Genomic DNA, 16,132 nt, shown 5'->3' on the forward strand with positions numbered 1-16,132 from the left:
AACAAAGGAAAAGAGAATTCTGAAGTATCTGGATCTGACAATTAGGTGTTGGCCCTGGAAGTGATCCTTCACACTTTAGGTTATAGTCATTGCCCAGAGAGTACTTCATGGTTCCACTAAACTCAGGGCTAGGAATTACATTCCTACCAAATATCTGGCATAGTTGATGAATGTCACTAATGATTGCCAAGATAATGTTATAAGATATATTTGGCATTATAATAGTCTAAGAGGTTAATTTCCATTAATTCCTGTGTCTATGTTTTCAGTTTGAGAGCCAAATATTATAAATAATAAACAAGAAATCATTTCAAAAGACAAATACTCAAACCAGCAAAAAATAAGGGCATTTAATTACCTTAGGTAGGGGCTTTGCAGGCTTGCAGTGTAGTCCTCCAACAAATTCAAAATTAGGTAAATAAGGGTAAGGAAATTCAAAATCCCAGGAAGTTCGAATCAACCACATTTCAGCTTTCCCCATAGTCTCACATAAACTGGTAGGTTTGCCTGAATAAAAATGAAGGGTGACAGAAGAAAAATAAACTGATATGTTAAGTGGAAAATGTTTTACCATCCAATTTTCTAAGAATGCCCTTTTGATACCATGCTGGGGAACTGTTGAACAAGGCATGAAGGAGTATTTAATTCTTTAGGAGAATGTGCCTTTATTTTACTTTCTTCTCTCTTACTGGTTTACTATGGACTTCTGAGTCCAGATACAGTGATCTTAAATGTTATCTTGTATATTTCCATCTGGTAGAAAAGATCACCCCCCAAATCATGATTTTATTGCCCTATAGGACATTAATCAGTTCTGTGTCTAACCTAGTAGTATTATCTTCACATTCCTTTTTTTTCCCAAAATGTTTATAAAAAGTTCCTCAAAATATTTTTTGAACAAGATTTGCCATCTTACTGATTTCCTCCTTGATGACTTAAATATATCTATGGTATGATTCACTTAATAATTCTATAAGAGTTATGAGTTATATGCTTAAAAATTTGAAAAATATACTTAGAATACATATACACACATGTAACGAATTATCCCTTTCACCCTCCACCCTCTCCCCTTCCCCTCTGGTAACCACCAATCCAATCTCTGTCCCTATGTGTTTGTTTATTGTTGTTATTATCTACTACTTAATGAAGGGAATCATACGGTATTTGGCCTTCTCCCTCTGACTTATTTCACTTTGCATTATACCCTCAATGTCCATCCATGTTGTCACAAATGGCTGGATTTCGTCGTTTCTTATGGCTGAGTAGTATTCCATTGTGTATATATACCACAGCTTCTTTATCCATTCGTCCCTTGATGGGCACTTAGGTTGCTTCCAAGTCTTGGCTATTGTGAATAAGGCTGCAATGAACACAGGGGTGCATGGATAATTCGTTACATGTGTGTGGTGATGGGTTGTAATTAGTATTTTGGTGGTGAACATGATGTAGTCCATGCAGAAATAGAAGTACAATGATGTACACCTGAAATTTTTGCAATGTTATAAACCAATGTTACTGCAATAAAAAAAAAAATAAATAAAAAAAATAGAATACATTATAAAATAACAGTCCTAAATTCCAAATAGCCAAATGATAATCTATAGCTAATAGCATTTAAAAATTTATGAGAGTTAAAGAAATGTATTCCATTTATCAAGCCTTCATTTTTCTTTCTCAAATTGTTGATATATTCCCAAAAATACTATCTAGAGTGCCAAGAGTTAGGAAAGAAGCAGGGACGGAGTCACATCGTATCACTACTGCTTCACTATGTAAGAGGTTCCAAAACTGAGTATCAAACTGCTGGAATCAGAAGTAAATCAACATTTTAGATCCAGCAGTAGATCAGTCACCACTTAATCCATGACTCACAAAATGTCACCAGGATGAGATCTAAGTTATCTTTTCTCAGTTTTGTCTTTTGCTGCTTGAACTCTGACCACAGGTAAGTGATGGGTGCAGCGGTTTCTGCCCACACTTTTTTTAGGGTAAAGTCTGGAGGAAATAAGAACCTACTTCTGTGACAGAATGCGCAGAAAAAGTCTCAAGACAATGTGTTGGCCTTGAGTAGGTCATATGCCTTCCAGAACATATATGGCGTATTCTCGGGCAGCATACTTCATTAGAAGCAATCATATTAGTTGTGAGTTGGTGAGGAAATAATTTCTCAGAGAAAATTTAGAACGGGTATCAGAGAAAAGGAAAAAGGACGCTGCTTTTTAAAATAAGAGATCACAGCTATAAATGAAAATTTTAATTTTTTAAGAATAAACTTAAATGTTAGTATTCATAAGGTATTAGAGATACTTCTGTTAAAATTAGTAACAAGGAAAATGATCCTAAAATTCATATGCAACCACAGAAGACTCTGAATAGCCAAAGCAACCCTGAAAAAGAAGAACAAAGCTGAAGGAATCACACTTCCTGATTTCAAACTATATTATAAAGCAATAGTAATCAAAACCATATGGTACTGGATAAAAATAGACACACAGACCGATGGAATAGGATTGAGAGCCCACAAACAAATCCATGCATACGTAGTCGACTAAGTACTCACAAAGGAACCAAGAATACTCAATGAAAAAAAACACAGTCTGTTCAGTAAATAGTGCTGGGAAAATTGGATATTGGCAAGCAGAAGAAGGAAACTAGACCCCAATCTTACTCCACTCACAAAAATTAGCTGAAAATAATTAAAGACTTAAATGTAAGACCTGAAACTGTAAAACTCCCAGAAGAAAACATAGGGAAAAGCTTCTTGACATTGGTCTTGACAATACTTTTGGGATATGATGCCTAAAGCATAAAGCAACAAAATTAAAAATAAACAAGTGGGACTAATCAAACAAAAAGCTTCTGCATAGCAAAATAAATGATCAACAAGAGGAAAAAATAGCCCATGAAATGGGAAAAATTATTTGCAAGACATATATCTGATCGAGGGTTAATATCCAAAATTTATAAGAAACTGCTACAACTCAACAGCAAAAAACTAAATAATCCGATTAAAAATGAGAAGACATGAATAGATATTTATCCAAAGAAGATATTCAACTGACCAATAAGTACATGAAAGGATGCTCAACATTACTAATCATAAGAGGAAGATATACCACCTCACACCTGTTAGGATGGCTATCATCAAAAAGACAAGAGATAACAAATGATGGCAAGAACGTGGAGAAAAAGAACCCTGTGCACTGTTGGTGGGAATGTAAGTTGGTGATACCACTATGGAGAACAGTATGGAGCTTACACAAAATAATTAAAATAGGACTACCATGTGATCCAGCAACTCCAATTCTGAGTATATATATGAAGAAAAGGAAATCACTATCCCCAAGAGATATCGCCACTCACATGTCCATTGTAGCATTATTTACAATAGCCAAAACAAAGAAACAACCTAAGTGTACATCAATAGATGAATGATAAAGAAAATATGGTTATATATACAAAGGAATATTATTCAGCCATGGGAAAAAAGGAAATCTTGCTATTTGCCTTCAGATGGATAAAACTTGAGGAAATTATGGTAAGCACACTAAGTCAGACACAGAAAGACAAATACTGTATATCACCTATATGTGGAATCTAAAAAAAAAAAAAAAAAAACTAAAATCAAAAAATGTACCTATAGATAGAGAAAATAGATTAGTTATTGTCTGATGCAGGGGGTAGAGGATGGGCAAAAGAGGGGAAAGTGTTAAAAAGGCACTAACTTTCAATTCTAAACTAAGTTCTCTGGATATAAGGTACAGCCTGGTGACTACAGTTGGTAATACTATATAGGATATTTGAAAGTTGCTAAGAAAGTCGATCTTAGAAGTTCTCACCTCAAGAAAAAACAATTAGTAACTACATGTGGTGATGAATGTTAACTAGACTTATTTTGGTGATCATTACACAATATATACAAATATCAAATCATTATATTGTTCACCTGAAATTAATATAATGTTATATGTCAATATATCTGAAAAGAAACAAATAATGTAAGCAGGGTACTGCTTTGTCAAAGATAACCAATATCTTACGCAAAATATTTCCAAATACAGTTATATGAACACTTTAAAATAAATCAATTATGCAAAAGGAAAAAAGAAGGGGTAAACAGACTACTGAAATAGAAACATTGTGCTCAGGGTCAAAGCTCACTAGTTGATGTCTAATGCATTTTGAACAGAACATAAACAATGAAACAGTGAGATAAGTTAAAAAATTTGGAAACATGGTCCTTCAGAGAAAAACTTGGCTTTTTTTTCCCTCTTTGGGAGACAAGAGCAGATGAAACCAAGATATATTTATTTATTTTCTAGTTTTGTGCTCACCATGTGACAAGACCTGCAACCAAGCAACTAAGCGTAGATAGGATACAAACAGAAAGCCTAAGATTAGCAAGTTAATCAGAAAGAAAGCGGATGTATAAAAGAAGTAAACAAGAGAAATAGTGCAAAGTTTTGGAAATCAAGCACATTGTTAGATGTGGGTAATACAGATACTCAAAAAAATTAGTAGCAGCAAGTAGGAATTTTGTATAAATATAAAGAATATTTCTTCTCTGAACTGTTGTAAGTACTCAATCATCTAAACCAAACAAACAAAAGAATCTTTTTTTTTCACTTAAAACAGCTTAGCCACTGCTTAGCCACAGTTTAGCCGCTCCAAGACCAATGGGAGCTTGGGTCCTCACTTAAAAATACCTTTATAGTTTTTGTACATTTAGATAAATATTTACATTTTACATATGAAATAAGAATCTTTATTACATGCAAATTTCTCTTACCTAAAACCGTGCTATAATACTCATCCCATTCTGGAGCTAGAAAATATAAATATATCACATCATTCATCGCGTACAATAACCAATTCTCCAGCCTCTGTAAGAAAGTCATGTGGTCTGTCAGCCCTGATGTGCTGCCAGGAACGTAAGAAGAAGGGGTAGGAAGCCCAGCACACGCTCTCTCAATGACATTCCCATCAGAAAACCGAAAAGAGTATATAAATGGAATATTGAGAAGCTCAGCCAACAGCTCCCCACAAAAGCTTAAAGGATCAGCAACGCAGATGTCAAACTTAGCCGCCTGTAGCCTGCTGAGTAACTCCTTATTTGTGATAGCACTGTCACATACTCTTTTCAGTGTCCTTAAAAAACTCTTCTTCATTTCTATCAGTTTTACTTGCATGTCCCACCATGAAAGTTTAGGCAGTTCAAAAATAATTGTGTGGAGATCGGTGTTGTGCTCTTCCACGAGACTTTCTCTAGTTACTGAAAGTTGAAGGATCTCTACATTAAAGGGAATCTTGGTATGATCAATCATAAGGCTAGGTGAAGGTACCAGGATGGTTATTTCGTGCCCACAAAGATGGAGTTCTTCCAGAATAACTTTTAAATTAATCCAATGACTAAAATCCGTGGGCCATACAAGTACTTTCCCAGCCCTTGCAGAGTTGAAGAAGCACAGATGCAGCATGAAGAGGATGCAGAAGCCTTTCACAGTCTTCATGATCAGCTCCTCCTCTAACAAAACCTGGGCTTAAACCAAGTGTGTGAAGTTCACAATCCAAAGATCTCTTACTTGATCCTCTCAACCAATTTATAGTAGGTTGGGCTGAACTTTGAAGAGCACACTTTATATTACTGATTAAAAGCAAATGCAGCTGCTTTGATAAAAAAAAAAGTCAATAAAGTCCATAAAATGAGTTAGGAGGGAAATATTCAGAATCAGAGATTCAAAACTTCTTGTAGAGTATATGAAAATAAAGAGGCTTAAAGTGAAACACAAATCTATAACAATTTCTAAATGATGTTGTGGGAGATCAAGATTTGGCCACCCTGAAATATATCTCTTTACCTTGATTGTTTTCTCTGAGGGACATTTGACCTCCCCCACTAACTGCCTAAAGAATTTGACGTGGTGGCTCCTTCCTGGAACAGATCTTCTATCATGATGGCTGTAAAGATAATGTAGGATAGAGGTTACAATAGGAAAGGCACCAAGCCCCTTTTATCAAAAACTCTGTCACTCCCTGACCACATTATCTATAGATGACCCTGAAAAGAATTGTCTTCCTGCCCTCTGAAGTCCCAGACCACTACCCACCCCCAACACGTTCCTTGCCTTTAGCTGCAATACTTAAGCAAGCAGCTTAGACAGAGGGACGAGTTGCTCATTTCTGAGTTTCTCCCATGTATACATGTTATTAAACTTGGTATTATTTTCTCCTGCTAACCTGTCTTGTTAATTATTTGGCCAGCCATAAGAACCTTAAGGAAAAGGACAGAGGAAGATTCTCCCTCTTCCCCTGACAATGTTAAGAAAATGAATCACAATATGATGCATATTCAATTAAGTATGGATTTTTTGTATCTTATTCTCTGGTTTCACTTGATGTTCATTTGATAGAATCGTCTCTCTAGTATTTCACTTACTGATAACTCTCTTAGATATTAAAACAGGAAAGAGGCTATCATCTACTGCCAGAAGAAGAGAATATGCACATTGTAAGAGGTGTTACAGAAGAGAGAAGATTTGAATCCAAATATTCTAATGCTTAGTGCTCTTTCCACTAAATCATATCTAACTTTAAGAGAAAAAGAATATATTTTTTTACTATTACTTCAGATATGAGTTCATATTCTGATTCTAGCTTAGATTAATGTTCTGATGAGAAGAGATATCTTAGAATAGAAAAGGCAAGTCTTGAAGAAGATAACAATAATCTTATCCTTCCTTCCAGCATATCCATTCTATTTTCTTTGCTTTCTCAATCTAAGAGACTTTTTATAATGTAAAATTTTGTTATTTTGCTTGGATCCCTACACCTGGAAGACATTACCTCATGTAGAAATGAGTCCAATGATATTTAGGACAATAACTTCACCTGTTATTTTTTGCTTAAAAAGTTGATTTCAACCTCAAGTAATTAATCAATAGGAATATATGACAATAATAACACTATCAGTTTATTATTATAAGAATAATTGGAAAATAAAAAATTGAATTGAACAATTATTCAATTCAACCTCTTATCTAGAAGTTCTAGCTCCAAATTATATATCAAGCTGTTCTCCTGTATCAGTATATACTTTCATCAATCTAACACTGGCCAGTTTCATATCTAACCTAGACTAATGGCAATAGCCTTCTGATACTCCTGCTTTCACTTTTGCACACCTGAGAACCAGTTTCCACATAGGAACTTTTCTGATTTTCAAAAAAATCTACTTCAGAGAATGTCATTCTTGAGCAAAATACTTTAATAATTTTCTTTTTTATATATGTTAAAATCTACACTCTCTGACATGGCCCCCAAGATCCTGACTAGCTTTCTAATCTTAAGTTGTTCCACTTTACTCCTCTAAACCATATCAGCTTTCTTTGAGCTTTTTGATTATAAGAAATTCTTTCCTGGAGTGACATCAGCAGATTGCAGAACAGGAGTTCTCTACTGTCATCCTCCCCACAGAAAATTGATTTTGACAGTCACCTAGGTATGATAGTACCTTTGGTAATCTGGGAGACCAACGGAGAAGTTTCAAGCCATCGTGGAACAAATAATTCCAAGAACAGATGCATCAAAGAGGGTAAAAGGAACAGTTGCACTCTGTTTGTGTTCTTCCTCCCCAAAGGCAGCATGACTCTGTGCCAGGAAAGAACACCGTGACCTGTGATTTCTGCTATGGCAGGAAGTGTGATCGTGTGATTGATTGCCTAGTTCTCCAGTTATGCAGGATGCTGCCCAAGAAGCCCACTTCCTTCTGCCTTACCAAGATTACTGAGGAGATCTGCAAGGCTGAGGGACTAAAAGAGGCTGGGTTCACAGTCAGAGCTCAGAATTCATCAAAAGGTTGCTACAAACCACGTCACGATTATTCCTACTAAACAATTTGAGGACTTCATTAGAAAGCCTACCCACAACCCAGTGGGGACACCTCACCTTCAGACCAACCCCAACTGGCCCACAGATGCCCCCTATGCTCCATGAACTTCACCTCCATTACCCTGGTAGCTCCAGGTGTGTGCTCCCCTTGACAGTGAGAGTGAGCCTTTGTAGACAGCTAGTGAGCAAGTGCAGAAGGCCGGCCCAAATCTGTGAGCTGAGGACAATTCTCAAAAACTTGAGCATTTCAGGCCTCTGCCCAAGGGAAAGCAAAGGGGAGGCTCTCAAAACATGCTCTGGCTTTGTGAGATCCAGATAAGGCATATAATCACAAGAAATCTGCCTCAAGGGGGAACAAGAATTGTGGAGAACGGATATCTGTAGAAAAGTTCTGAGAAAGCCTCAGAATTCCTAGTCAGATGGACAGGTGAGGATATCTCTCTCCTGAAGCCAGTCAGTAAAGACTGGAGGAGGTGACTGCTTCTTTAAATGTGAACACCAACGCAAGACTTCAAGGAACATGAAAAATCAAGGAAATATGATGCCACCAAGGAACAAAATAATTTTCCAGAGACCAACAACAAAGAAATGCAAATCCATGAATTGCTTGAGAATTTAAATTGAATTGTTTAATGGAAGCTGAGTGAGCTATAAAAGAACACAGGTAGGCAACTCAACGAAATCAGGAACATAATATATGTACAAAATGGGAAGCTCAACAGAGATAGAAATCATAAAAATAATCAAACATAAAGCTGGAAAAAAAGCGTAAAGAGTTTCTTTTGTTCTTTTTGTTGTTTGTTTGTTTTTTTATGACTGCAAATAAATTTATTTAAATTTCCCTCAGCAAAAGAAGTATTCAAGGAAGCAATTCAAAAAGTTTAAAAAATGGATCTGTCTGGCCAGACCTGTAGCATAGTGGTTAAGTACGCATGCTCTGCTGCTGGTGGCCCACAATCGGATCCTGGGCGCACATGGATGCACAGCTTGTCAGGCCATGCTGTGGTCCCATATAAAGTGGAAGAAGATGGACACAGATGTTATCCCAGGGCCAGTCTTCCTCAGCAAAAAAGAGGATTATTGGCATAGATGTTAGCTCAGGGCTGATCTTCCTCACACACACACACACACACACACACACAAAGAAAAATGATCTGTCTTTTTTCAGTCAAAATTACTCAAATATATTGAAATTCAAATCAAGCACCCGTAAAATAATGAGAGATTCTTTTCTTTAGATGAGGACAAACAAACAAAGAAACAGAAATCTTGGAGCTAAAGAATACAACGAATGAAATCAAAAATGAAAAAGATCATCAACAGCAGCCTCAATCAAGCAGGAGAAAGAATCTGTGAATGCAAAGACAAGTCATTTGAAATTATCCAGTCAGAAGAGAAAAGAAAACTACAAACCAATATCCCTGATGAATATAGAAGAAAAATTCTCAACAAAATATTAGCAAACTGAATTCAACAGTATATTGAAAGGATCATACACTATGATCAGGTGAGGTTTATTCCTGGGATGCAAAGATGATTCAACATAAGCAAATCAATTAATTTGATACATCACATTATTAGAATTAAAGTCAAGAATCATACCATCATCTAAATAGATGCAGAAAAAGCATTTGAAAATGACAACATTCGTTTGTGAGAAAAATGCTCAACAAATGGGGTATAAAAGGAACATAATAAAAGCCATATATGACAAACCCACATCTAACATCATACTCAATGGTGAAAAACTCTAAGCTTTTCCTCTAAAATCAGGAACTAGTCATCTGCCCACTCTTCCCACTTTCATTCCATATAGTGTAGGAAGTCCTAGCCAGGGCAATCAGGCAAGGAAAAGAAATAATAGGCATCCAAATTGGAAAGGAAGAAATAAAATTATCTTTGTTTGCAGATGATATGTCTTACATATAGAAAATCCTAAAGACTCCACCAAAAAATTGTTAGAACAAATCAGTGGAATCAGTAAATTTTCAGGATACAAAATCAACATACAGAAATGAGTTATGTTTTTGTACACTAACAATGAAACATCTGCAAAAGAAATAAGGAAAACATTCCCATTCACAATAGCATCAGACATTAAAATGCTTAGGAATAAATTTAAGAAGGGACATGAAAGATCTGTACACAGTCATGCACCACACAACAATATTTTGGTCAAGGAGGGACCATATTTACCATGATGGTCCCATAAGATTAGTACCACATGGCTTAGGTATGTACCAGGAAATACCATCTATGTTTGTGTAAGTACACTCTATGATGTTCACACAATGGCAAAATTCCTTATGATGTATTTCTCAGAACATATCCCTGTCATTAAGTGACACACGACTGTGCTGAAAAACACAAGCCTTTGGGTCAGCCCCGAGGCCTAGTGGTCAATTTCAGTGGAATCTGCTTTGGCAGCCTGCGTTCATGGGTTTGGATACCAAGCACAGATCTTCACCATGCTATGTTGGCTACTCACTTATAAAGCAGATTGGCACAGATATTAGCTCAGGGTTAACCTTCCTGAAGCAAAAAAAGGAAGATTGGCAACAGATGTTAACTCAGGGCTGATCTTCCTCATGAAAAAACAAAATTAAAATAAAATACAAGACTTTGATGAAAGAAATGGAAGTAGACACAAAAGATGAAATGATATTCTGTATACATGGGTCACTAAAATTAATACTGTTAGAATGTTCATACTACCCATAGCCATTTATTTTAAATACGATCCCTATAAAAATTCCAAGACATTTTCACAGAAATAGAAATAACAATCCTAAAATTTGTATGGAGAGAAAGTACAGTTCTAATAGCCATAGAAATACTGAGAAGCCAAAACAAAGCTGAAAACATGACACTTCCTGATTTCAAACTTTACTACAAAACTATAGTGATCAAAAAGTATGGTACTGATATAAAATATACACATAAGCCAATGGAATAGAGTACGGAGCCCATAAAAAATAGCCTCGAATATGCAGTCATCTAATATTTGACAAGGGAGCCAAAAATACTCAATGGAGAAAGGATAGCATCTTTAATAAATGGGGTTGGAAAGTGGATAACTACACGCAGAAGAAAGAAACTGGACCCCTATAGTGCACCACTCACAAAAATTAACGCAAAATGGACAAAGACTTAAATGTAACACCAAAAACTGTAAACTTCCTAGAGAAAACATAAAAATAAGCTCCTTGACATTTGTCTTGCCAATGATTTTTTGGATATGACACCAAAAGCACAAGCAACAGGAGCAAAAATAAACAAGTGGAACTACATGAAACTAATAAGTTTTGCAAAGCAAAAGATATAATCAACAAAATGCAAAAGCAACCTATGTAATGGAGGAAATTTTTGCAAATCATATATCTGATAAGTTGTTAATATCCAAAATACATAAAGAACTCATACAACTCAATAGCAAAAAAAAAAAATCTGATTAAAAATTGGGCTGAGGAAGTGATAGATATTTTTCAAAGAATATGTAGAAATGTCCAACAGATATATGAAGCTGCGGCTGACATTACTAATCATCTCAGAAATGCAAGTCAAAATCACAATGATATATCACCCCACACCTGTTAAAATGGCTATCATCAAAAGACAGGATATAACAAGAGTTAATGTGGATGTGGAGAAAAGGGAACACTTGTGAAGTGTTGTTGGCAATATAAATTGGTACAGCAACCATAGAAGACAATGTGTAGGTCCCTCAAATAGAACAATCTAGAAATAGATATCTAGAACTATCTAGAAATAGATATCTAGAAATAGAACTAACCATGTGATCCAACAATCCCACTTGTGGGTATTTATCCAAGAAAATGAAAACAGCATATGGAAGTGATAGCTGCACTCCCATGATCATTGCAGCATTATTCACAATGGCCAAGATACGGAAACAACCTAAGTGTCCATCAACACATGAATGGGTAAAATTGATGTGGTGAGTGTATACAATAGAATATTAAACAGCCATGAGAAAGATGAAAATCTTGCCGTTTGCCACAGCCTGGATGGACCTTGAGGACATTATGTAAGTGAAATATGTCACAGAAAGAAAGACAAATACTATATGATCTCACATATATGGGGAATCCAAACTCACAGAAACAGAGAATAGAATATTCGTTTCCATAGTCAGCTATTTGGGAGAAATGAGATGTTGGTCAAAGCCTACAACATCTTTCAGTTTTAAGATGAATAAATTCTGGGGTTCTAATGTACAACATAATGATTATTGCTAATAATACTGCATTATACTTAAAAGTTGATAAGTGAATAGATTTTAGATTTTCTCACTACAAAAAGAAATGGTATTTATGTGACACGAGAGAGGCGTTAACTGATGCTAAGCTGGAAATTATTTGTAATACATAAGTGTATCAAATCACCTCAAAATAACATGATATTACTTGTAACTATATTTTATTTAAGCTGGAAAAAAACTGAGATTTTAAAATTATACTAGAATATTATTTAAAAAATCCCCTAAGTCAAGCATTCTTCTGAATTACATTTGTTATTAACCACAGAAGAGCTAAAGACCTTTGTCCCACACCAATGAATTCATCCATTATCAGTATTACTCTCTCAACATTATTGGGTACATTCTCACCTGGGTGTTAACCATTTTGTTCTTTACATATATATACAAAAATGCGCTTATTTTTGTTCTCATTATTTTAGTAAGTCTGGAAAAATAAAAGTGTTTACAGTCTCTTATATATGAGTTCAGTAGTCACTACACGTCTACATTGTGAAAATTCCTTTCTTTTTAAGAAGCTTCCACCGTTTCTGCTTTAATTTGTCTACTCAAAGAATGTTCCAAGTTGTTTGGACTGCTTAAGAACTAAGATATTGACTTCCATTTCTGGCCATGATGGTGTAACTGTAGCCAGACTAGCCTTCTACCATAAACAACTAGAAAACCAGACAAATTATATATAATAACTATTTTCAGATAATGAACACTAGACATGACAGAAATATGATAACTAAGAGAAGAGAAGCTAATGAGATAAACACTAAGGTGACTCCAGGTTTCTGCCTATAGTCACCTTTCAGATTACATTGCAAGGAACAGGGTCTCCACCAGAAACTGGGATTATTACTGCATGAGGAAAAAGAAAGTGGAGTTTGAGGAGACTAGACATCTGGAATAGGATCTGCATAATTTAGAAATTCAAAATAGCCCACACTATTTTCTACTGAAAAATTAAGCTACTCAGAGAGGGCTTTGTTTTGACATGCTAAACTCAATCTTCACACATGGTCTTGAAGTATCTTCTATTTAATAGTGCTTTTATATGTTTCAGGCTTGTCAGCTAACTCTTTAAATTGCTAAAATCCCAGGGGAGTGCAATGTGACCTTTTTGCAGATCCCGTGCAGATAATAAGATAAAGTCATTCACAATACATGTGGCTATTCCTGTCAGGGTACATAGCCAGAGTGAAATGGATCCAATTTAGGAAACTGGGCCCCAAGTGTCCAGTTGGTCTACTCAAACAATGATACCATATCAAAGACTCAGTGATTTTATTGCTGGCAGACTAGATACTCTAGATGCTTCGTGTTGGGAGTAGATAGATCATCTTTGGTAAATGAGAGTCCTTTCATTTAGGCCCATGCATAGCCTCACTCTCTGTGACGATGGACACTTTGCTAATTTGCTCTTATGACCAGAACTGGGATGGCCGATGATAGAGGCTGGCTAATGTCAACTGGCTGAATCCATTTATTGTTATTTACTACTTTATTGTTTATCACCTATTCTGTAATGGATGTTCTCTGGTGAGCATTAACATGGTGTCCCATGATTGAAAGTTTCATCTAACAGGGCCCCATGGCATGCCTGGATGTGTTTTTCCAAATATGTGCAATTCTTCAGTCCCGATGGCATTGTCTTGTTGGGTTGTGATTCTCTTATGCTTGCCATGAATTCCACACAGAATCTTCTCTCACCACTGACATTTTTAATACCATAACGTCTACCTAGTAAAACAGCCCTTCACAGGCTAATACTACGGCAGAGCCCTTTATTGCTCTAAGCCCACTCAAAGCTGGTAGTCTTTTGTGTTACCTGGTATATGAACCAGAGTATGGAATATATTTCCTTCAATTCCTGAAAAGGCCTACAATTCACTGTCTTCCTGCTTTGTGGAGAGAAAGGCAAAATGTGAAAATCTATTTTCTATTTGGAAATGATGACCTCAAATACCCCTGATGACTGGATATCAATTTTATTGATGTGGCAGATACTTTAATATTCATAGAGTTTGTCTCTCAGTTCTGGAGCTCATATGTGACAATAGCATCCAAAATACTAGCCACTTCTTGTTCATCTTTTTGATTTGCATAATATCATCAACATAGTGAGTTAGCTCAATTTTCTGAAGGATGTCTGGAGAATCTATATGTCTTTGGGTTATCATGTGAGAGAAGAGAAGAAAGCTTATTTTACATAGTCATGAGGCAAATATGTAAATGTATGCCATTGTCTGCTCCAAGAGAATGAGAACTGTTTGTGATTCTCTTTTCAGATAGGGATGGAAGAGAACACATTCACCAAAGCAACAGCCTCTTGCCATTCGTGTGCCTGAAGATGAGTGAATCTGCTCTAGCAGAGATCCTACATCTGGCACAGAGGCTGGGAACGGACATACTACTTGGTAGAGTTTTTGGCTGTTTAATATCAGTCTCCAGGACCTGTTGGGTATGCAGTTGCCAGACTGTTAATTAATGGAGATATAATAGAGTCTAACATCCTGCATCATTTAAGTCTTTAACACCTTTAATTTGCACTATCCTCAGAACTGTGATGTTGTTTTCTGTTTGCACTTTGGCTGCAAAGTCAGGGGAGTGTTGGGCAGAAGATATTTCAAGGATATAGTTGGTTGAATAGTAGTCTTCCCCAAAATATGTCCAAGCCCTAATCCTCAGAACCTATGAAAGTGACCTTATTTGGAGAAAGGGCCTTTGCAATATAGTTAAGTTAAAGACATCAAGATAAGTTCATACTGGATTTAGGGTGGACTCTAAACCCAATGGCAAGTCTCCTTATTAGAAGAAAGATGGAGCAAGATTATAGACACATAAAGGGAAAGGTGATATAAAGACAGAGATTAAAAGGAAACCAAGGATTGTCAGCAGCCACTAGAAGGTAGGAGAGAGGCATGGAATTGATTCTTTCTCAAAGCCTTCGGAAGGAGTGAATATTGATAACACTTTGATTTCAAACATCTTGCCTCCAGAACTATGAAACAGTAAATTTCTATTGTTTTAAGCCACGAAGTTTGTGGTAATTTGATACAGCAGCCCTAAGAAACTAATGCAAAGTGCTTCTGTTTGGCATTTCCCACTATGCTAGACCTTATCGTATAGGCCAAGGATACCTTTTGGGGCTTGTGTCAATTACAAATTGTATCTATTCCGTTATATGTTTTGGGGACTGAAAAAATCATCAGGTGTTTCTAGGATGCTGCTGTCTCTTTGGGAAAGAATTGATGGAATTATTAGCATGTACACATACTACATACACACACACTACAAGATTCTTCCTCCGGAGGACCCACTCTCTTTATTAGTCAATGAGTGCCAGGTCTGAAAATGCTCAGGTCCAAAAACCTGGCAAGTGATTATGATTTTAGGGGAGAAATTACCCTCATCCTTCAGATACCTATCCTTGAACTCTTCTGGTAGTACAGACTTATCCATGCACTTTTACTGGCTTATCTATTTTGTCTGTAGGGCTCCCTGCTATATAACCATATTCATAGCTTTCCATGGGTTTGGCCTGCCTGGCTGCCACTCTGACACTACTGCTTATTGTGATCACTGTGACTGCATGACTTCTGAAGATTGAGCACCCTCCCTTGGTTTGAAACTTCCAATTATAAGGTGAAAAAGTTCTAGGGTGTACAGCATGGTAACTAAAGCTGATAATATTGTATTATATACTTGAAAGTTGCTAAGAGAGTAGATCCTAAATGTTCTCACCACAAAAAAGAAATGGTAATTATGTGATGTGTTGGAGGTATTAGCAAATGCTTCAGTTGTAATCATATTCCAATGTATAAATGTATCAAATCTAGACATTGTATACCTTAAACTTACACATTGTTATATTTCAATTATATCTCAGTAAAACTGGAAAAAATCTTTTAATCTTTATGTTATTTGATAATACTGTTTCATTTCAAATAAAAATAAGTGATCATAAATAAATAA

At 36.0% G+C, this 16,132-nt stretch overlaps 1 protein-coding gene across 2 annotated transcripts in view; it reads right to left on the bottom strand.

The window, feature by feature from the left end:
• Positions 1 to 16,132, bottom strand: part of LOC101405808 (UDP-glucuronosyltransferase 2C1-like) — a 55,361-nt gene that overhangs the window by 18,215 nt on the left and 21,014 nt on the right. The window contains exons 2-3 of one of the 2 annotated variants that reach the window (XM_087434719.1): positions 4,793 to 5,291; positions 359 to 507 (exon numbers count right to left, since the gene is read on the bottom strand). In XM_087434719.1, the coding sequence (XP_087290845.1) occupies positions 359 to 507; positions 4,793 to 5,291 (648 nt within the window). Of the gene's footprint in view, positions 1 to 358; positions 508 to 4,792; positions 5,514 to 16,132 lie in introns of those variants that run through there. The other variant, XM_004419128.3, reaches the window with a different exon arrangement.

This window comes from Ceratotherium simum, chromosome 8 (genome assembly GCF_057802395.1).
Source record: "Ceratotherium simum simum isolate JZ-2026a chromosome 8, ASM5780239v1, whole genome shotgun sequence".
Taxonomy (NCBI): Eukaryota; Metazoa; Chordata; class Mammalia; order Perissodactyla; family Rhinocerotidae; genus Ceratotherium; species Ceratotherium simum.